At 37.0% G+C, this 22,819-nt stretch overlaps 2 protein-coding genes across 5 annotated transcripts in view; one reads left to right on the plus strand and one right to left on the minus strand.

Annotated features, from left to right (window-relative positions):
- USH2A (Usher syndrome 2A (autosomal recessive, mild)) overlaps positions 1-22,819 on the plus strand; it is an 813,932-nt gene that overhangs the window by 214,496 nt on the left and 576,617 nt on the right. For both annotated transcript variants that reach the window (XM_011987399.1, XM_011987398.1), the window contains 2 exons: positions 5,424-5,587; positions 17,372-17,530. In XM_011987399.1, the coding sequence (XP_011842789.1) occupies positions 5,424-5,587; positions 17,372-17,530 (323 nt within the window). The remainder of the gene's footprint in view (positions 1-5,423; positions 5,588-17,371; positions 17,531-22,819) is intronic.
- On the minus strand, positions 7,355-9,179 carry LOC105544793 (ADP-ribosylation factor 1-like). Of its 3 annotated transcripts, none has more exons than XM_011987397.1 (2): positions 8,631-9,179; positions 7,355-8,282 (listed from the first exon to the last, which is right to left on the minus strand). In XM_011987397.1, exons 1-2 carry the CDS (start codon positions 9,096-9,098, stop codon positions 8,277-8,279), a joined length of 474 nt encoding a protein of 157 aa, XP_011842787.1. In that variant the 5' UTR covers positions 9,099-9,179; the 3' UTR covers positions 7,355-8,276. The 3 variants fall into 3 exon arrangements, with proteins under 3 accessions (XP_011842787.1, XP_011842786.1, XP_011842785.1); XM_011987396.1 differs by having other exon boundaries at positions 7,355-8,684; positions 8,742-9,172; XM_011987395.1 differs by having other exon boundaries at positions 7,355-9,179.

Raw genomic sequence — 22,819 nt, forward strand, 5'->3', positions numbered from 1 at the left:
TTTTTTTTTTGAGATGGAGTTTTGCTCTTGTTACCCAGGCTGGAGTGCAATGGTGTAATCTCAGCTCACCACAGCCTCCGCCTCCTGGGTTCAAATGATTCTCCTGCCTCAGCCTCCCGAGTAGCTGTGATTATAAGCACGCACCACCATCCCCAGCTAATTTTGTATTTTTAGTAGAGATATGGTTTCTCCATGTTGGTCAGGCTGGTTTTGGTTTTGAATTCCCACCTCGGCCTCCCAAAGTGATGGGATTACAGGTGTGAGCCACTGTGCCCTGCACACATTCTTTAGCTCATGGCTCCTTCTTTCATTTTCAAAGCCAGCAGAGCAGTGTTTCCTTGGACCTCTGCTTATGTCCTTACATGTTTTCTCTCTGACTTTTACCCTCCTGCCTTCCTTTATAAGGACTCTAGATTACATTGGGCATTGTTAGAAAATCCAGGATAATCTCCCCATCTCAAAATCCTTAACCAGATCTGCAAATTCCTTTTACCAAGTAAGGTAACATTCACAAGTTTGGGGGATTAGAACCTGGGTATTGTTGGGGTGAGCATAATATGACCTGCTCTGCCAGAGTTTAGCAATCTATAGCCTGGGGGTCTGCCACATGTTTATGTACGTAGAGTTTTACTGGAGCACAACAATGTTAATTCTTTACATATTTTCTGTGGTTACTTTACTACTACAGCAGCAGCAGCGGAGTTGAGTTACAATAGAGTTCACATGGCCTGCAAAGCCTAAAATATTTACTATCTCATCCTTTATAGATAAAGATTGCTGACCTTGTAACTAGATTTACTGTCACCTTGGGCAAATTACTTATTCTCACTAAGCATAATAGAATCATAACTTTATAGACTGGGAAAGAACCTTAAAAGTAATTTTGGTTAAACTCTACCCTATACATTTCTCTGCATAAATCACCTTTTCAGAATAACTGGTGAATGGCCATTCAGCTTCTGCTCCAAAACATGGAACTAAAAGGAGCCCACTATCTCATGAAGTAGCTCATGTTTATTTCAAACAACTGTAATTCTGCAACAAATAGAAATATATTATTTATATTAACCAAAAAGTTGCAGTCTCTTGACTTTCTTGCCTAGTCTTATTTCTGCCTTCTGAGACCATAGAGAATAAGTGAAATCTCTCTTCTTTCTGAGAGCACTTTAAAATTTGATTCTGCTATCATATCTTACAGTTATTTAGTTATTTGCATAAATATGTGGAGTGTCAACAAAGGACAAAGAGATAGTGTTCTCAAATCAGAACCTTGCTAAGCAAGCTGCCTGGACTTAGCTGTCACTATTGCCTGGATGCAAGGGAGTCACTGCCCCTGGTCCAGCTTTTATGAGTTTCTCTATTTGTGCATGGGAAATTCACCAAAAAGGGTGAGTTTGCACACTGTTGACTTCTCCCTTTCAGATGAGGCACTCGTATTTCCTTGTTCAATAAATCATGTGAATATGGCTTTCAGCTCACACAACATGGATGCCCAAGCCTCAAATCCCTCTCCTATAATTCTGATTCCACCTCCAAAAGAATAAAGATGCTGTTAATAGGCTGTAACTAAAGGGAAACTAAGAAGCTCAATGAAACCACAACTCCACTGTTAATCGGGGAAAACCAGACTCCTCTAGAGGGCACTGTAGCACTCACCGAATTCTGTGAACTGAGAACACTGGTCTAAGAGAATCTGAACAGAGACCAGCTCTTAAAGAAAGCTGTCCATTCCCTGGGAGTGAGGTTAGCGAGGGGGACAGAGTTGAGCCAATAAAAAAGGGGCTCAAAAGAGCTAACCTGTTATTGGAGCTACAAACCATGTTTGGATTAATCTCTGGTGTCCTATCCTAAGTCTAAAGCTTCCCTGGTGCTTTATTCACAATCAATTCCTGTATCCAACAATATTTACCTAATCCTTACTGTGCGCTAGTCTTTGTGTTAGGCACTGATGGAAAACAAAAACAAAAACAAACAAACAAAAAAACTCTGCCCAATTTTGCCAATTTGCCTTGAAGTCTCTTTCTGTTTTGTTTATTAATAACCCTTATCTAAAATCCCTTAGCAATTGGAGTTCTCTTTCTCCTTCATTCTTTATGTTGAATGATGTCTCATCATCCCCGTCAACAAGTTAGAAGACAGGGAGTAACTCTATACCTGTCCTCCCTTCTCTTTTCAATTCGGCATCCCATTCTACCAATTTTACTTAACATTTCTCAGGTCTATCCTGCTAATTTCCATTGCTCCTTGCCACTGCCCCAAGGTAGCATGATCTTACTTCTGCTCACCTTTCCAGGTTTACCTATCACCATTTCTCATTCTGAATTTACATCCAAGAGTACTGAGCTGCTTGGAATTTCATACCTTGTTCTACTTTTTCTTTTTTTCCTCTATTTTTGCCCCTCCCGACTTCCCTGGCTTATTTCTACTCGTCTTTTAACATTCAGCCCAAGCATCTCCTCCAAGACTCTTACTTAAAATTACCCTTCCCATCCCTTCTTCTGCTACCAGACTAGGTGAATTGCCCCATTTCTGGACCTTTAGAGCCTGGATACATCTTTATTAATGCTCTTTCCATTTTATCTTGCATATGAGATTGTGAGCTCCTTGAGGACGGGGGCAATTCTATATGATTAATCTCTATATCCTTGATGTTTATTCCAGTCCTGGAACATAGCTGACCCTCAATGAATGTTATTTATGTCAATCAATATTTAAATCAATTTGATAGTACCCATGAGCTGAGGCCCCAGACAGAGGAGGGGTGTACAAAGAGAAATGTCAATAAAGTGACCTATATATCTTGGGATATATCTCTGGGCATCCTACAGTAGTTCTCCCTCAGATGATGAATTTTCTGACAGTGATGTGCATTACTGAAACATATTCCTTTCATTAATAGTTAGGTTTCTTCAACAGTAATAATTAGGATAACACTTTCTCTCACTGTTTCCACAACTGGAAGAAACTCCTAGGAAAGGAAAGTATATAAATTTGTGATTTAGGAGACAGAGGCCAACTTCTTTCCCATTGTAACCAGTAAATACTGAGTTATGTAAGGGTCCAAAGAGTACTATCATAGCAAACTGCTGGCAGAGATTAGCGATGCTTTACTCCTATTTTGTTTACCATAATGAACTGGTCAATAAACATCACAAATTGTTTATCTATATAAATCTTGACAGATTACTCTTTATGAAATCCATTTAGCAAGTGAGGTTTTCCCATAAGGATGAAAAATGAAGATTTTAAACAGATTGCGGGAGAAGCTCTGGCTGTACCAAGAGAGTCAGTGTAATAAAGGTTTCTTTATATTAATATTACAAAAACCATTTATCCTGGCAAAATCAATATTGCAATTCATCTTAGTTTGGTGTTTCTCTTTCTAAGCTTAAAATATCTTTTCCTTTATTATGTATAATTTTGTTTTAATAAATGTGAAATGTATTTCATTTAGGAGGTACTCTTGAGGAGGGATAACTTATAAAATGACATCAAACTTGTAGCTTATTTGCTAAAGAGTCTTGGAAATGTTTAAAATTATATTTGAGTGGCTGAGAAATCTAAAGGAATCATTTTACTTAATCCTTAATTACAAAATTATCCCCAGTGTCCTTTGGGGTAAAAACAAACTACAATGTTCAGAAAAGTCTTCTCCCGTGAACTTCATTTAGGAAAAATTCTTACTGAAGTCAAGCGATTATAACAAGTCAGATAAGTTGACTATAACAATGGCTTGGAAAAGAGACTGAAATCAAGAACAGACACATTTAATTGCTCAAAACACTGCATGCTTTGGATGGAAAAAAAATAGCACTACACCAAAGAACGGAATAATGTTATACACTGGAAGCTATTATTCTAAATGTATTATATGTAAAATAAGTGTGATTGTCTCAGGAGTGAATGATAATCAAAACTGAAATACTCAAGAGACACTTACACATGAGTGGTGCAGTTATACATATATACACAAACACACACACACACACACACATTGAGAGAAGTTTTTCTCTTATTGTTTATGCTCACTAAAATTACATTAAAAGCCTATAAACAATAGACTCTACATAACAGCATATAATGAAATTAAGAGCAAATCAAATATTTTTGCATCTATAATTCCATTTTAATTATAATACATACTTTTCTCAGCTCTAAAACTTAACCTAAACAAAACATCTATATGAAATGAATTCTGATGTAATGTGTATAGATAAAAGACCTAATACAGTTGTTTGAAGGGGGAAAATGTCCTTTTGTCATGACCATAAAAAGGGCAAACTACAGTACAGTGGTTTTCAAGAAAAACTGTACTTTCTTTATTCCCAAGGGGATATTAGTCCATAAAACAAATTTGCAGCTTATTTGGCAGTCTTAGCTTTTATCAGCCTTTTTAAGGGTGTTGAATGATTACTCAAGAGATCACACTGTAAAAATTGCAGTGGGGAAAAGTAACTCCGTCCATTCAGCATCTTTATTAGAACATATAGGTGAATCCTTTTGACATTTTAAACATACCACAAGGAGAGTACCTTTTTAATGGTGAGTGGTCTTCTTACCTGTGCTGTTTTGCTTCTCTAATACCTCATGGCACTAACATTGCTTATCCTAATCAGTGCCATTGGCATAAGCTACATGTTTGAATAATTCACTGTGAGGGAACAAATTTTATTTTCTATTATGGCAAAATGCCACTACTGGTATTTTTACAGGCAACTTTGGATCCAAGAAATTTAAGCTGCAGTAAAGTTATCTTATTATGTTCACATCATTTGCATCTTTTCATAAATCAGAATAATATTGTATTCTCCAACCATTGTGGATAGATAAGTTTAGTTCATAAAATAGAAGATGAAATATAACCCATATTAAGGCATCAACAATATTTGAACCTGTCTTCCTCAAGCAACTTTCTTAGTGAAATTTAGTCTTCATAGAACTAACTATAGAATTTTAAGATTTTTAGGGAGAGCAATGATTTACCCCTGGTTTTCTATTTTGCAATTGGATAGTCACTTGAAAAGATAATTTTATGGGTACCTAATCTAAATTTTTAGCTGACAGGAGAACTGCTTTTATAAAAGCAAAATTTACAGTATTCCTAATTGAACAACTGGATTCAAACTAATCTATAAGATATACTGTGGGATTTTAAAAAACAATATAATATATTTTTTGCTATTAGTTAGTTTATAAAGAGAAAGCTTTATACAGGTTTTACCAGGACCAGTAGTTTTATAAACATCTTTTCTATTTTCCTTTATTTTATGTTGATTCTATATTTGTTTAGCTCAAGATTCTTTTCAATTTGTTGGCTAAAATAAACCATCTTACTCTACAATGCTATTGGTAGGTGTAACTTATACTATGAATTATTAATCAAAACACTATTCTCTTTGATGGTTTATTTGTCTTGTTTTCAGATGTCAGCCTTGTAATTGTCATCTCTCAGGAGCCTTGAATGAAACCTGCCACTTGGTCACAGGCCAGTGTTTCTGTAAACAATTTGTCACTGGCTCAAAGTGTGATGCGTGTGTTCCCAGTGCAAGCCACTTGGATGTCAACAATCTATTGGGTTGCAGCAAAAGTAAGTGAACTCTGGCTCAGTGCTGGTTTGTGAAGCAGCATCTTACAGGGGACTGCATCTCATTGTTTTATTTCTCCATTTAGAACTCATCAGAAAGACTTAGTACAATGTGAAGAATGTAGGTAAGAAATGGAAAAAAAAATACATTCAGTGAAATATGTGTGCTTTTCCTTGGTTAGACAATTGGAAATGATAATACAATTATGTTCACAGTGGCAAATTTACAATGGTTTTTTGGAATGAAATCAACAATGAGGTGATTAAAGTCCTAGGTTTTCCCAGACCAAGAGTTCTCCCAGGACACAGGACTTTCAGTGGTAAAATCAGGACAGTACTGGTTAAACCAAAATAGTTGGTCACCCACACAAAGACATTTCCATGTAAGTTTTTTTGTTTGTTTGTTTGTTGTTTGTTTGTTTTTAACAAATAAAGGGTGTATTCTTGTTTATTATAAGTTTGATATTCTTCCATCCCCCAAAGTTTATGGGCATTATTATATCATTAGCTGTTTATTGATATTACAATAATTAGTATCATCCACCACAGCATATTACTCACCCTATAATTGATATTTCTTTCTACTTTAAGTTACACTCATTTAAATATCTCTCACATTTATATCTTTAATTCCTTAAAGCCAAAGATTACATGTAAGTATCTTTTGACTTCTCAACATCACTTTTCAGTTCCTTGCATTGACCTCACAAGGTCACCTGCAGTTCTACAATTTCATAACATATTGACCATTTTCCTATATTTACTTCAAGATCATACATCCTTACCTTTTCCAGAATTCCTAAGAAACGCCTGCTGGGAACATGTGGTAGGAGCCCTCTACAACATATTGTGTTATGCATATTCTCCTTGGGGTGTCCTGAGACTGTCATGAGTCACAATGATAGGAAACGCCACAAGTCATGACAGATCATCACAAACCAGCATGTCTGGAACTCTGCTATCTACATTTAAGGGGAGAGGGAGAGAGATAAGTAATGGAATATTGGACTCCAAAACAACTGTACTAGATTTTGAGGTAATGGAAAGCAGGACGTAGGTAGTGATTAAGAAGATGTATTGATATTTTGTACCTGTGTAGCTTCTCTTCAGCATCCCACATTTCATCAGTCCCTCTGGATTTCAGAATAAGTAAAACTAGGTATTTATGCTTCTTTTGGGAAGGAACTATCGTAATTCCTTTCATGTATAAATACAGTCTAAACACAAATCTGGACTTCATTGGCCACTTAATTATGATGTGTCATATATTGATTAGCAATACAATTGATTGCTTTGTATGCAACAAAAATTCTAGCATATTCCTTTTGGATATGAGTTGTAGATCATCATTTATAATGAAATTATGATATCTAATCTTAGTGATTTCTGACTGATTCTGCCACTAATTTTGTGAAAATATTGGCACCTGCTTTACTTTTTGCTACCTATTCTTTCTTGCATTTGAGACACAGTCTGGGAATTATCTCTCAGGCAAAACTGGATAGTCATGTCACTGGAAAGCTAGCCTACAATTCTTAGTGGTGGTAGACATTTACTTTTATATTTTACTAATTGGACATTTTTTCCAAGTGTTTCTGATTTGTCAGAATTTTTAAAAACTTTCACATTCCTAATGATTCTTCACTGGACATATTCCTTTTGGTTTTTGATCTCTTTAAAATCATGATACATCATACTGAGCACAGTCTTTCAACTGCTTGTGGTTGTTTCTGCATCTGTTTTAGGTTTTTATTATTTTTTATTTTTTTATTTTTTAATAGTTAAGAGATTTTATTCTAATAGCTATAATTACAGTGCTTGTTTGTCGAAATGAAAACTGAAAACAAGTATACAAAACAGTTGATTACTAATCGTGTATTGAAAGCAGTAAGAGGTTCCATGACACCAAATAGACCAGTTCTGAGGTTTCCCCAAGATAAATTTAACAGCTCCAGCTTCTTCAGTGTTTATCAAAATACAAAAGAAAGAAGTAGAGGTTGTCTTTTTCGATGGCAAATCAGACCGTTGCAGGCTGAGGGAGAGAAAGCTACATCACACACAGAGGTGGGGTGCTCCCAAGGGGCTGTGGGTCTAGGTGGACCGCCTGCCCGGCTTGCACCGCTCCTGCTGGTGAGGCCCCAGACATCCTGCCAAAGTGTCTGAGCGAGCACGAGGGTTGGGGACGACTGACCTACTCTGGCCACAAGGTGACCGAGGGACAGATGGGGCCCTGCCTCCCATAGGCTGCCTGAAGGTGGGTGGGGCGGTCTGCGGGAGAGTGGGGTGGCTGTGGGCTCCCAGCCTGGCCCCTGGGAACCGTGGGAGCATAGGGACAAGCACATGGCTATGGAATGCAGGGTGACCCAAGGACCAGCGAGTTGCGGGGATCTCTACTATGACTATGCAGAATTGATCGCGGTCTGCTGCGCCACCACATGTTCCTGAGGGGAACAGCTGGGCTGGTGACTGGCATCCAGGCCATAACTGCAAATCTATGCTAGGTGGGGTCTCCCTTCTGTGTGTTCAAGTGTTCTTGACTTGGATTCTTAACTATTTTTAAAAATGCACTGAGTTTGGGTTAAAAACCAACCACCAAAATGGATTTCAACACAGCTCTAAAGCCAAGGGCATGCCCGGCTCTCCCAACACAGCGACTCCTGGAGGCCAGGTACCCATGGGCCTACATCCCCTCTCAGCACTGAATAGTGAGTTGATTTTTCTTTTTAAAATAAAAAAAGCTGAGTGATATTGCATAGGAGTACCAGAAACTGCCTCATTGGAAACAAGAACGATTTACATTAAATAAAAAGCCTGGCTGCAGGCTGCGCCTGCCACATTTACAGCACGGTGCGATGCACACGGTGACCAAACCACGGAGGCAGCTTCTGGCACTCACACCACGAGCCGCACGTTTACCACATGAGAGTAAAGCAGAGGGCAAAAGGAGTGAGAGGGAGTGGGGTCGCATTCACTTCTGGTTCCGGAGCTGATTGGACAGCCAGTGCAGTCCTTCATAGAGCCCATCACCGCTGGTGGCGCAGGTGGCCGGAATGTACCAGTTCCTGTGGCGTAGGGAGTGCAGCCCCAGCTTGTCTGTGATCTCAGCTGCATTCATGGCTTTGGGGAGGTCCTGCTTGTTGGCGAACACCAGGACGACAGCATCCCGGAGCTCGTCCTCGGCCAGCATTCTCATGAGCTCCTCACGGGCCTCGTTCACGCGCTCTCTGTCATTGCTGTCCACCACGAAGATCAGGCCTTGTGTGTTCTGGAAGTAGTGGCGCCACAGGGGTCGGGTCTTGTCCTGGCCACCCACATCCCACAAAGTGAAGCTGATGTTCTTGTACTCCACGGTTTCCACGTTGAAGCCTATGGTGGGAATGGTGGTCACGATCTCACCCAGCTTAAGCTTGTACAGGATCGTGGTCTTCCCCGCAGCATCCAGGCCCACCATGAGGATGCGCATTTCTTTTTTGCCAAGAAGGCCCTTGAAGAGGTTGGCGAAGATGTTCCCCATAGTTGTGGACAGGTGGAAGGACACTGGCCAGGGACACCTCAGAGGCTGCTGCTCCGAGCCAGGCGTTGGTTTCGCTCCTAGGTTTTTAACAAAATTTTCAAAAACACTGTGTAAAGTTAGAAGCTCAGCATCAGCAGAGGCAATTTATTAGAAACAAATGAGACAACATGCCTGTCTCCAAAGGGGGTCAAAACATAGCTAGAGTGACGGACACTGATAATAGGAGGGGAGCAGAAAAATGTAAATGTTGGCATGAGGATGAAGGGTGCCAGCCTTCTCTCCTGTTCCAGCTTGATAATCACATGGTCCTTGTGTTGGATCCTAGCAGAAGCAGCCAGAACAACTGGCTTCACAAAGATATGATGAGATTGAAAGGAACGTAGTGCTATCTATTGTTGACACAGTGAACTACCTCTGGCTAGTATTTTTCTCTGTATCCCACAGATGTCAAGAAGTGCTTTCATTTAAAATTAAAATTTCTCATGGTACCTCACTACACAGTTTGGGAACTGCAGGATTATAACCCTCATTATATCTTCTAGGGGCCACTAGCAATAGTTTAGTAATATCATCTGTGATTTGTTTTTTGTTTTTTTGTGTTTTTCTGGCGGGCTATCAAGGTAGGAATCCTAGGATTTAATTTCCAAAATGCAAGAGGATTGAATTAAAATAAAGTAGTTAGACCTTTTCTTATAGTCAATTTCCCTACTGAGTGATTCACTTCTTTCCTTTAAATATTGGTTTCATGCTTTCAAAATGATAGCCATGCTTCTTGAGAGGAAGCAAAACAGGAATTAACATAAATTAAATATTCCTATTTTCTGTATTCTTTCTTAGTGAATGATATTACAGTTAGTTCAACCTTCTATGAACTTAACTAAAATTATACACATACACACACACAAGTATACAGTTAGCCACTTATTGTTTAATAGTGTTTGTCTTCTTGACACTATTCTCATTGTTATTTATTCATCTTTATATCCACATTTTTCTTTATCTCTCCTTACCAGGGAGTCTCTTCTAGCTCTCCTTTTATTAACAGCTTTATTAAAGTATAATTTACATATTATACATTTAACCACTTTAAGTATATGGTTTGATGGATTTTAGTAAATTTATACTTGTGCAAGCATTATTATAATCCAATTGTAGAACACTTATGCCGTTTCAAAAAAGTTCCTTTGTGCCCATTTCCAGGCAATCACGACTCCTACCTCTAGCCCCAAAAAACTAGTTATAGGGTCTTTGATGAGATAATTTTGTCTTTCCCAGAAGTTTTATATAAATGAAAGTATACAACATTTAGCCTTTTTACAATGTATAGGCTATTGTATCTAGCTTCTTTCTCTTAACAAAATGTTTTTGAGGTTCAATCACATGGTTGCATGTCTCAGTAGATTCTTTTAATTACTGAGAAGTATTTTCTGGATGTACTATATTTTGTTTATCCATTGATCAACTGATGCATAGATTGTTTTCAGTATTGGTCTATTATGAATAATGCATCCATGAACATATGGTTACAAGTGTCTGTGTGGACATTCGTCTTTATATCTCTTTACATCCTGAGAATAAAAAGGCTGGTTTGTATACTGAATATATTTTTAATGTTTTAAGGAACTGCCAAATTATTTTCCAACACGGCTGTATCGTTTTACATTTACATTAGCAATTTGTAAGAGGTCCAGTTACTCTACGGCCTCAGCAACATTTGGCATTGACTCTATTTCATTATAGCCATTCAGTGAGTGTGTAGTAGTATCTCGTTGTGGTTTTAGTTTGCATTTTTCCTGGTGACTAATGTTGAACATCTTTTCATGTGTATTGTCATTCATGTGATTTTTGGCAAAGTATCTTTCAAATATTGTGCCTGTATTTTAGTTGAGTTGTTAGTCCTCTTACTGAGTTAAAGAATTCCTTATTAATTTGGGATAAAACTTGCAAATAGTCGTCCCATTCTGTGGATTTGGTTTTCATTTTCTTAATGGTATACTTTAAAGAGCAAAAGCTTTTACCTTTCATGAAATCAATTTACTAAGATTTTCCTTTATGGGTCATGTTTTTGTGTCCTATCTCAGAAATTTTGGGCTGACTCAATGTAAAAAAAAAAAAATTCTCCTTTATTATTTACAGTTTTATACTTAAACTTTTACATTTAGATCCATGAAATAATTTGAATTAGTTTTATACATGGTATGAGTTAAGCATCTAAGCTTTTTATTTCATTTTTATTTTTTGACACATAGATATCCAAATGTTCCATTAACATTTGTTGAAATTGCTATCCTTTCCCCATTGAATTACCCAAGCATCTCTGCAAAAATGCAGTTGACCCTGTAGCTAACATCATATTCAAAAATGAAAGACTGAGATCTAAGATCGGACATAATATAAAAATGTCCACATATTAGCCAGAGCAGGTAATCAAGAAAAAGTAAGCAAAAGTCTCCCAAATTAGAAAGTTGATGTTCTTTACTTGTTGATGATATGATTCTATATGTGGAAAATCCAAATGAATTCACAAGAAAGCTACTAGAGCTAGTAAACAAATTCAGCAATGTTCTATGTTACAAAATCAACACACAAAATTAGTTGTGTTTCTATACGCCAGCAATGAACGATCTGAAAAAGAAATTAAGAAAGCAATTTCACTTATAATGCATCAAAAATTTAACCAAGGAGATGAAGACTTGTACATTATCTGTTTTCTGTGTGTTTCCAGGAAACCTATAGTATAATTCTGCAGTGTTATTTCTATTCACTGTTCCTTTCATGCTTAGCCATGTGCTCTCCAGTGTCTCATGAGTTTCATGCAGGATCCGTGTGTGATCACTTTTCTATTAGGATACTAAGATAGAAGTAATTTTCCCATTAGTATATATTATCTGTGCGCATTTATTGCCAAATAAGCCATTTATAATTCTTGGGATGTAAGAATCAAGGATGCCTTCCAACCTACTGGAGGGTAGAGGAAATAAAGGTGATATTTATTGAGCAACTACTTTATATACACATACACACACACACCCCTACATACATATGTGCATACATACACACACATACACACACACCCCTTATCTTCAAAATAACCTTGACAGGGAGACATTATCATTCTCCTAATATAAATGAGAAAAGGTTCAGAGCGTCCAATCAATATTTGATGATAATAATAAAACTACCAAAGTTCCAAAGCTGGAGATTCAAGCTCGTGGTTCCCAAAGAGATGGATCTAGTCACAGTATTACACTCTCATTCCACAAAAGGGAGTCTGGCATATGCAAATAGCATTCTTGGCAATTTTGATTGAATGAATATGTGAACATTTTCTAGGAATTCTACTTCAAGCACATAAAGGGTCAAGTTTTCTCATGCCCAAGATGTAATAATATTATTCTCAAAAGTGTTGGTAAGTCATCTAAACCTTCTGGTTTAAGAAAATTTCAATTTAAATACCAAAGAGGTACTATTTATTTATGCTGTGGAGTCAGACAAGATTGTGGTTGACATGGTCATAGCAAGTAATCAGCTTAAATGTTTGGAAAGAGGCTATGTGTGTGAAGAACTTTTGTTGCCAAGGAAATTTTCATGTAATGCAAATCATTTCCTACACCCTTTGACATGGGAGTGAAACATCTATCTCTCTTTCATTTTCATTCATCCCCAAAGCATTTTGCTGCCTTAGAAAATCATCTGAAGGTCAGTTTTGATTGCTCTAACTCTGAAATCTGTTGTGTTCCTGATAGCATGCAGAGTTTTAGATGAAATCACTAATATTCACTAAAAAATGTTAAATTGCCATGAATTTCAAGGTTGTTTGAGAGTGCCATAAATGAGGCAGTTTATGATATTTGTGGCTCCACCAAGAACAACAGGATTTCAAACCCTAAATTAAAATCCACTGAAAGGGTCAAATGCATTGTCAGTGTTCAACCGATCAACGTGACCATATCAAATATGCAAAATCCATGAATTCAAAAATGTAAGGTGCTATTCGGAAATAATTCTTTTCACATGTGTCATTATGAGATTGTTGCTACTCTTTTCCTATGTCTAAATAGGCATATAGACTGTTGGAATGTTAATAGAACAATGCAAATTCCAAAGAAGAAAAAGACAAAAGGAGAGCAATGAGCATATATCTAGTTTGAATATTTTAAAACATATGATATAAATATTGTCTGCCTTAGGATCAGACTTTGTCTTTAGGAAGCCTATTCATAATACATGGAATTTTATATATTTTACATTCAGTGCTGTGTAGAATAAAACAACTTTTCCCCCCCTCTGTTCTCACACCACTATCAACATAGACTACTTTGGTGAACAAGCAATTCTGCAGCATTAATATCCTGCAACCCAGTTCAACTCTTGCACTATATACCTGGAAGTAGTGGCAGATTCCACAGGTGAGGGCTCAGTTCCCAAGGCTGCCCACAACTTCCAACACCACTCACAAGCTCCAGGTTATTTTGCCTGTGCTTGTAACCCTCTGGCTATAGATTGGGGTGGCTGTGACTCCCTCCTTGGGTTCAATTAATTTGGCAGATCAGCTCACAGAGCTCAGGAAACACTTATTTTTACTGATTTATGATACAGGATATTACAAAGGATACAGATGAAGCAATGCATAGGACAAGACACGTGGAAAGGGGAGCAGAGCTTCCATGTTCTCCCTAGGTGTCCCACCTTCCAGGAACTTGCACGCGTTTAACTACCTGGAGCTCTCCCTGTACCTCCACCGTCCCCCTGCCCCACAACCATGGCCTCTTGGACCCTTTTTTTTTTTTTTTTTTTGAGACAGAGTCTCTCTCTGTTGCCAGGCTGGAGTGCAGTGGCGATCTTGGGTCACTACAACATCTGACTCCCAGGTTCAAGCGATTCTCCTGCCTCAGCCTCCTGAGTAGCTGGGATTACAGGTGCATGCCATGATGCCTGGCTAATTTTTGTATTTTTAGTACAGTTGGGGTTTCACCTTGTTGGCCAGGATGGTCTCGATCTTCTGACCTCCTGATCTGCCTGCCTCGACCTTTAATAGCAACTTCATTGGATAAGCATGACTGAAGCATGGATGTGGCAGACTACCACAAATACCATTTGAGACCATCACTACGACAGTTACTACTGTTACTACTTGAGACCATCATTACAAGACTGAATGAAGGGGGATGAATACAGAAATGAAAACTATAAACAAAAGTATTTCAAAGGAAGGGTAACATGGGAAGAAGGGGATCCCTGCTTCTCGTGAGCAAGGGCAGCTGCCTGAGCTTCCACAGCCCTTTGTATTTATTGGGTAGAAAGAGCAGGGGGGAGGAGGTAATGTTCGGTCAGCTGCTTGATTGATCACAGGTTCATATTATTACTAACAGGCTTCAGATTTGCCTAATCACAAGAAACACTTGTGCCTGTGTTGTGACTGCCCTCAGCATTCCTTCTGGGTGGAGATACAGTTTGTCAGTTTGCCAACATCCTGCTTTCATGGGAACTTGCTGTTTACTCATATAGCCTCCAGTGGTATACTGAGTTGATCATGACCCTCATTCTTTTGGCCTTCAACACATGGACAGCTATGTAGAAATGTGATTTAAAGAAAAAGGGAGTATGATTTCATACTATTCTACTGAGTGGGGAAACCCAACAAAGCTGCCTATTCAGAGTCTTCTTGGCCTCTCTCTGCAGCATTCATTCCTCCAGGGTATGGGACAAGACCCCTTCAAAAATGAGGGTCTCATAACCCAAAATCAGACAAGGTAGGTCAGAGAATTTCCTTATGGCTGGCTCTAAGACAGAAAGGTGGAGGAAGATTAGAGTATATTTTTAGTTTCTGTGGCCTGCCTTGGGGAGAAAAAGGAACAGGTAGAAGCAGAACAGAACAGAGATAGACCCTATTTTCTGAGGTCTACTTCTGAAGCCTAGAGCTCCCCAGTATTGTAACAGAAGACTGTCCTTCACCCGTATTGCTTTTAAATTGTTCTGAAGCTGCTTCAGGACCCCTGGACAAAACACCAATACTTCAACAAAAGACATGCTTATTGTGTTAGTCACCAAGGAACTAACAAGGGCTGTGGAAGTTATGAGCCAGTGCTCTTGAAATCCGTAACAATTTGATTATATTATATCTTTTAGACAGAGTTCATATATTATATCTGTTAAACAGAGTTCATCACTCATGGGTCCTGGTGAATTAGCAATAGCTCTGAGGTGGAAGTCTTTGCCTAGTTTGCAGAATAACTTCATTTTACTGTTCTCTACTTTTCCACTTTGCTCTGTCCTCCAAGATTCTATGTGGTTTGCATCAGCAGCCTCCATTGCCCTCTGGCTTTTAGTTAGTTGATTTCAGCTGCTAGGAGGGACCCACCAAACATCTGGAGGGCAGGTGGAAAAGGAAGTCAAATATTTAATTCCCCACTCCCTGTGTCCACATAGAAGCAGCCTCAAGCTAACTGCATCCCTCCATGAGTGGTCATAGTTCCTGTCAGGTGATGCTCTTCATACAGTCCTTTCTGTCCCTGAGTTCTGTCCCCATTTAAGCTAGAGACAGTGTGCAGAGAAGAGTTAACATAGCAAGCCTGACTGCTTATTTTTAGAAAGACCTGTTTAGAAAGCTGGCCTTTGGCTGGCATCTGGATCCACATTATCCCCAGAACTGATAAGAGAGGACCACTGCACTTAAACATTTGTACAAAGTACGGTTTAGGCTTAACACCTGCTTTCCTTGTGGGGGTCTTAAATTTGGGTAAATGCCAGACAGAGGCTGCTCATATGAACAGCCCCCAATAAAAACCCTGTGCAATGAGTTTCTAAGGAGCTTCCCTGACTGGCAACACATTATACACATTTTCATAATGCATTGCTGGGGGAATTAGGCCTGTTCTATCTCTACTGGAAGAGAATTCTTAGAGGCTTGTGCTTGGTTTCCCCTGGACTTCATTGATATGCCTTTTCCCTTTGTTGATGAATTCTGTAACCTTTCATTGTAATAAATTTTAGCCATGAGTAGGACTATATGATGAGTCCTTGAGTCTTCCCAGTGAATCATTAGACCCAGGGTTGAGGGTTGGCTTGAGAAACCCTGACATAAATAGTGAAAAAGCTCTGCAGTTTCCATACTTGAGAGTACTGCACCATCTCTTTTGCCCACCCTTTTGAAAGTACTTCCCACCCTTTTGAAAGCTCTCCCCAAGTTACTTTTTTTACGTGTGCTTTCTTTTAGTGAGGCTTCTAATGACTGTAGATATTTCATATAAAAATATTATTTAATGGATTCTTTTCTGTACATTATATTTACATATTTCTTAAAACAAAAATATTAATGGTTTAAAAGTAAAGTAACACAGCAACCTGTACCCTTCACATCTTATTTAACGAGAATGTTTGATTAAGTTGTGCTTCTTTAAATGGATGGGGGATTGTGCATCTTGTTTAAACTAGAAAGTAGTACATAAACTGGTGGTGGATTATCCTTAAAAATATTTAGCTGTTGTTTTTCTCCTTTACGTTTGTGTATTCTGGGGAAGAAAAGAAGAAAACTCACTCTCAAAAGCAGGGAGACCAAGGAAAATTTACAGTGACAGAATACAGTGTTTTCATGGTATATATTTGTATTATGGAAAACGTCACTTAAGTAGTTAGATGAATGTTCTTATTTTTTATGTGCCTGATAAGCAATCATATCACATCTTAAAAACACCTCTAACAGATGATGGTACACTCATATAGTATATTCATATTGTTTCTTGATAATATTTAGATTATTTAACATCCATAGCTATTTATATCACCAAATATTATTCTTTCTTTTACACTGTGCTCTCTGAAGCAAGATAAAGCATTGTACTTAATGGAATGGAAAGCTTCCTCTCAAAAATCCAAAGATTATGCTACTTAAATTTCAAGTTTCAGTGGAACTTATGTCAACTTTAAATTAACTGTGTAAAAAAAATAAATGTTATGCATCCTTGGATGGTTTCTCAAAAAAAAAAAAAAAAGGCAAAGAAAGAAATGTTTAATGTAAACTATTGTGGTTTTTTACCCCCATCTATATTTATGCCAGATGCTTTGATCTAAAAAGTTTTTTTATGCTTTTGGATAAAAAGCTTTGTTTTAGAGAACTCATGAACTCTTTGTTTATTAATGTCTTGGTAAACCACATGTCTTCTTGATAAAGTAATCCTGAATGAGAAAGACCTCTTTGCTGGATATCTTACTTCAGTTTGCTTTTCTGTTTATTGATTGCTTTGCTAATAAATGCTCTCTTCATTGTAATTTAGCTCCATTCCAGCAACCTCCGCCCAGAGGACAAGTTCAAAGTTCTTCTGCTATCAATCTCTCCTGGAGTCCACCTGATTCTCCAAATGCTCACTGGCTTACTTACAGTTTACTCAGGGATGGTTTTGAAATCTACACAACAGAGGATCAATACCCATACAGTGAGTTTAAGGGTTTGGTAATAGAAATAAGTATTCGGAGAAATGACACATTAGTTAAGTTCTTTGACATTGAGGATAAATGCTGTTGTGGTTTCTTTTGTCTGGCACAGAGTGTTTCAAACAGAGAGAGAATTACAAATTTCACTAGGAATCAAAGAAATACAATAAAAATGAGACACTTAATATCTGATAAATACTAATGCTTATCAAATTCTCAAAGATGAAAAAAAATGACCCCATCAAGAATTGATGGGAATGTGGGGAAGCTGGAACTTTTATAAACTGCTGAAGTGTCTGTGTGAGTTCATTAGTATAACTTTTCATGTACAATAATTTGTTAAAATCCATGGAAAATCTTTCCTTTTAACATAACATTTGACTTAGCAAACCTACTTTAGGAAGTTTATCTCAAGTGAATAGTCATAAGTGAACACACAAGATTTCTATACCTATACTATTTGTAATACCAAAATATTGAAAATGATTCAGATGTTCACCAGTGTTTCAGTAAATTATAGTATATGGCATAACAGAATCCTGGTACATTGTTAAATAAATTATAGGCTGTGATAGCAATAAACTGATATCTTAGTTCACATATCAATAAATGGAAAATGTTCATGACATATTGTTTAAGGCAGGGGTCCCCAGTCCCCAGGCTGTGGACAGGTACTGGTCCATGACCTGTTAGGAACAGGGCCACATAGCAGGAGGTGAGCAGCAGGCCGGCAACATTACCCTCTGAGCCCCTGTCAGTTCAGCGGCGGCATTAGATTCTCATAGGAGCACGAATCCTATTGTGAACTGTGCATGCGAGGGATCTAGGTTGCGCCCTCATGATAATCTAATAATAAATATAATGCACTTGAATCATGCCAAAATCATCCCTCCTCACCACCCCATCCTTGGTCCACGGAAAAACTGTTTTCCATGAAACCAGTCCCTCGTGCCAAAAAAGTTGGGGACCACTGGTTTAAAGTAATTAAAAGTTATTAAAATAATCTGAGAATTATACCATTTTAATTTACAAATACTGGAAGACATAATAAATAGATCTAGTTTTCTCTAATTGTAAATATTATAGAAAATTTATCAACTATTTCTATTATAATGAATTCAAGTTTTTTAATTCTCAGGTTAAAGAACTATTAAATCTGGAAGTGGAGTACTGACACTCAAGCAAATAGTGTAATTTAATACACACATTGCTATTTCCACAGAGATAGAACACAGCAACGTAAACATTTGAAAGAGGAAGGATATAAACAAGCCATCAAGCCTATCTTTGCCTTTGTAACTTTTATGAAGATTTTAAAGAAGCTTATAGAAATCAAATTATTAGAATTCATTGACTTAAAAAAACATTTACTCAGATGTTTTAGATACAGTTTCCCTAAAGACAGAATGAAAAAACAGAAATTTTTACATTATTCCAGCTCTGTCTTCTCTGATTTTTGCTTCTAGCCATGTTTAGTTACACACTAGTTTAAGAAACCTCGGAACAGCAATTCCAATTCAAGTCTCTATTTTGTTCTCTTCATTTAATACACAGTTTTCCAAATTCGACTTTAACCATGCTTAATTAGTTAGAGAACTGTATAAAGCTATGTCGAAACACTGAAATTCCGTAACCTTCTTTAAAATGGTTAGGAAGATGCCTTGTTTTAACATTTTAATTGACTTTAAAACTCCAGCATCGCACAGAGTTTTATTTTGTATGCATTATACTGGGTTTCATTTTGCACCTAATTCATATGACTGGAATTTAGCTTCTTATGTCCATCCCTTTCTCTTGGCCCTACATTTCTCTTCAGTATTCCAAGTCTTCTTTAAAGTTAATGGAAACTCTGAACTTCATGATGCAGATTGCAAAGGGAAATGAACATCTGTCTACATCTGCCATGTTGGCAAAGTATCCTAAAAACCTGCTACTAGAATGTTTATTTTCTTCCAAATATCAGCATGATCCAGGTGTCCTGAAACTTAAACTTTTGTGACAGAGAAAGAGAGGAGTTATAAAAATATTGAAAATGATTTTGAAATGCCAGTACCACTGGTTGAGTTATTTCTGAAGTTGTGAATTAGGGTCACCCTATTTTCCATACAGCTTAATGCAATAGCAAAATTAAACTTAAAACTATCAATGATATTATTCAATCCAGAGGCATGATTTCCATAGTAACATATTGTGATCTATTTTATAGAACATCACATGTTATTACAACACTGGCTGTTTTGACGATTGCACTAATATGGAATCCAAATAACAGTTTCTTACATGATAAATGTGTATTCATTCACTAATCAGACATTTATATAATCCTATTAAACAAGGTATTATTTCCTAAAACCATATTTTTCATTAAAAAATGCCACTTCTGGCATTTCTTGACAATCACTGTAATTAATGATGTGAAAATTATCTGCATGATGGCATTTGAACAGTAAGAACAATTGGTTAACACTGTCAGAATTTTGTATCATTCTAATAATAGCCTCATGTTTATTACTCTATTTCTAGTGCATGGCTAGCATGTGTAACATGTAAAGGAAACACTACTTATATTCAGCTGGATGAACACAAATCTTTGGGTTAAATCAAGGCATTAGGAATTATAGGTGGAGAATCATTGAACTTTTCAAAGAAAATTAATGGTGTTGTCTTCCAAGCAAGTTTGACAGTTTGTTTGAGACCTTTATAGAATTCTTTTTTAGAATGGAAACTTTTTCTGGCTGGCCTAATGTGCTATGGGATTCTCTAAGACATACTTTTCTTCCTAGGATCATGATATACTGGTGTACCATCTTTAAAGCTTTCAAATTATTTGTTATTAGTAATAGCATGCAAACAATGGTGAATAATTTTAAAGATTGTGAATAATTAACTTTAAAAAACAAGGTATATCTTTACGTTTTATTTAAGGTAGAGGTCAAGCTAGCACTTTGGCTGATCATACATAATCATCCCTAACAGTATCTCTATTGTAGCCCCCTTCTGGGTTGCACATAGGTATCTTACGTGTCATGGGATGGGAGTGAACAGTTATTGGAGGAAATAGCACTGTTGTGTTACTGTTGCAGGTTTAGGGAGTGGATAGTAACTCATACTGTTTTTTGGTGTTGTTCCTATTTGAGTTTGGAATCAAAGGAGCATTAGACATAGTAGGCAGATCAAATTTAAAAATAAAAATGATCTTCATTACTGATGAAAGTCAGATTAGAGACTATATCCTTTTTCCTGCAGGAAGACAAATTAGAAGAGAGAAAAAGCAATGGGTTGATCTGAATATAATTTGCTCCCTACCCCCTGACTCCCTAGATTCACAGTCAGATGAGTTGTTCCTCATTTGGGATGCCATGAGTGGGGATAAAGTCCTTAAACGTCTCTTTAGAGAAATCCTTCCACTGGAAACTAGAGGATGATTACTTTTACATGTGACAATGATTTCTATCACCTATAGATATTAACATAGTTTAAGTTTAGAGTTTTAGACAACCAAATATTTTAATGAGCCTGGGGATTTCATTTCTACCCTTATTCATTTCCATTTTTAATATTATAATTTATAATCCCATACTACATCAAGGGATCAATGTGACAAGTGGTAAGATGGTTCAGTTATCTCTGAGAGGAATAAATGAAGAAACATAAGATATAGAGACAGGATGAGAAAACAGAAGAGAAGATGACAGGCAATTGTTTTTATACGGCTCTTAATATTCTTAATGCAGTAGTTTCCCCTTATCCATGGTTTTGTTTTCTGCAGTTTGTTACCCATGGTCAGCAATGCTCCAAAAATAGGTGAGTCTACAGTACAATAAGATGTTTTAAGAGAGAGAGAGAAAGACCATATTCATATAACTATTATTGTGGTATATCGTTAGAATTGTTCTATTTTTATTTTTAGTTACTGTTGTTAATCTCTTACTCTGCCTAACATAAATTAAACTTTATCATAGATATGTATGTATAGGAAAAAGAGTAGTGTGTGTATATATATGTATGTGTGTGTATATATATATATGGTTTAGTACTATTTGTGGTTTTAGGAATCCACAGGAGATCTTGGAATGTATCTCCTGTGGATAATAGGGGACTACTATATTATTTCCTGGAACAATAGATCAGATATGTATAGAAAAATCATTCATGTGTTTAATAAATAAAATTTTGATCAGTGCTTATTCCTGACCAGAAACTGTATCAGCCACTAGAAATACAAAGACGAAAGGAATAGTTGTCCTTACGGAGTGGGGAGACATATAAATAAACCAAAGTAACAATAAAATATATAAATGTTGGACCAGAGTAAACTTGGGGTGTTAAGAAAACACAGGGTGGCGTGGGAGGTGTAGGAAATGTAACTGTACCTGTGGTGGCAATGATGGTGATTGAGAACCACTGAAAGTTTTCCAGTAAGGAAGGAATATAAGCTGAATTAGCCAGATACTGTAGTTAAGGAAGAGTGATTGTCATGAAATAAATTTTGTGTTAAAAGACATGGAAGTATATGAGAAAATAAGATATATTCAGCAATCATGGTCAGTTCCATGTAGCTTTGGTAGGCGGTACACTGGGGGAGTGCTACAAACCGGGAGGGTATCAGCCAAGATCAAAAATCAGTGCTGAGCCAAGGATTTTAAATGTTGCTCTGAAAAATGCAGAAGTCTGTAGTAACAGCAAATTTTCAAACTCAGAGTTAAAGATCTGTACCCCAGCCAAGGAGAGCAACTACCTTGAGATAAGAGCTCTTTTTACCTGAGTATTTTTTTTTTTGTTATGATATCATTAATGGGTATCCTATTCATACCTTTTCAAATGCTTTTATTTATTTCACACTATAAATTGCCTTATATGATATTCCTACACAAATGCATATTTCCATCCTAATTCTATCTGATTCCAATTTCTTATTAAGTAAGAAATACAAATACTCTTGTATAATACACTCTGATCTATTAGGATTATATTCCATTTTTCAGTTGCTACAAAAATCCAGCAAGTACTGTACTTCTTTTAATTGTCATCAGGTTATAGGTCTTCCAACTTCCAATTTAAGCCAGACAATCTTTTGGAATATTCAGCACTGAAATTTATTTTTGTCTTTTAGGATTTGGCTTTTGGCATGTTAAATAGATTATTTTCCATCATTGTTCTAGCCATCAGTGATTTTTCAAATTTTGTTAATATTTTCAACAGCCTTATTGTGGGATAAGGGTAACTTTAATCTAATCTAATAAATATTTATTGAAATAACAATGAGCCACAACTGCACACTGTCTAGAAAG

Source organism: Mandrillus leucophaeus, unplaced genomic scaffold (genome assembly GCF_000951045.1).
Source record: "Mandrillus leucophaeus isolate KB7577 unplaced genomic scaffold, Mleu.le_1.0 Scaffold309, whole genome shotgun sequence".
Classification (NCBI taxonomy): Eukaryota; Metazoa; Chordata; class Mammalia; order Primates; family Cercopithecidae; genus Mandrillus; species Mandrillus leucophaeus.

Bases quoted from the DNA above. Each gene is read 5' to 3' on its own strand.
- LOC105544793 (XM_011987395.1), bottom strand. From the start codon at position 9,098: ATGGGGAACATCTTCGCCAACCTCTTCAAGGGCCTTCTTGGCAAAAAA.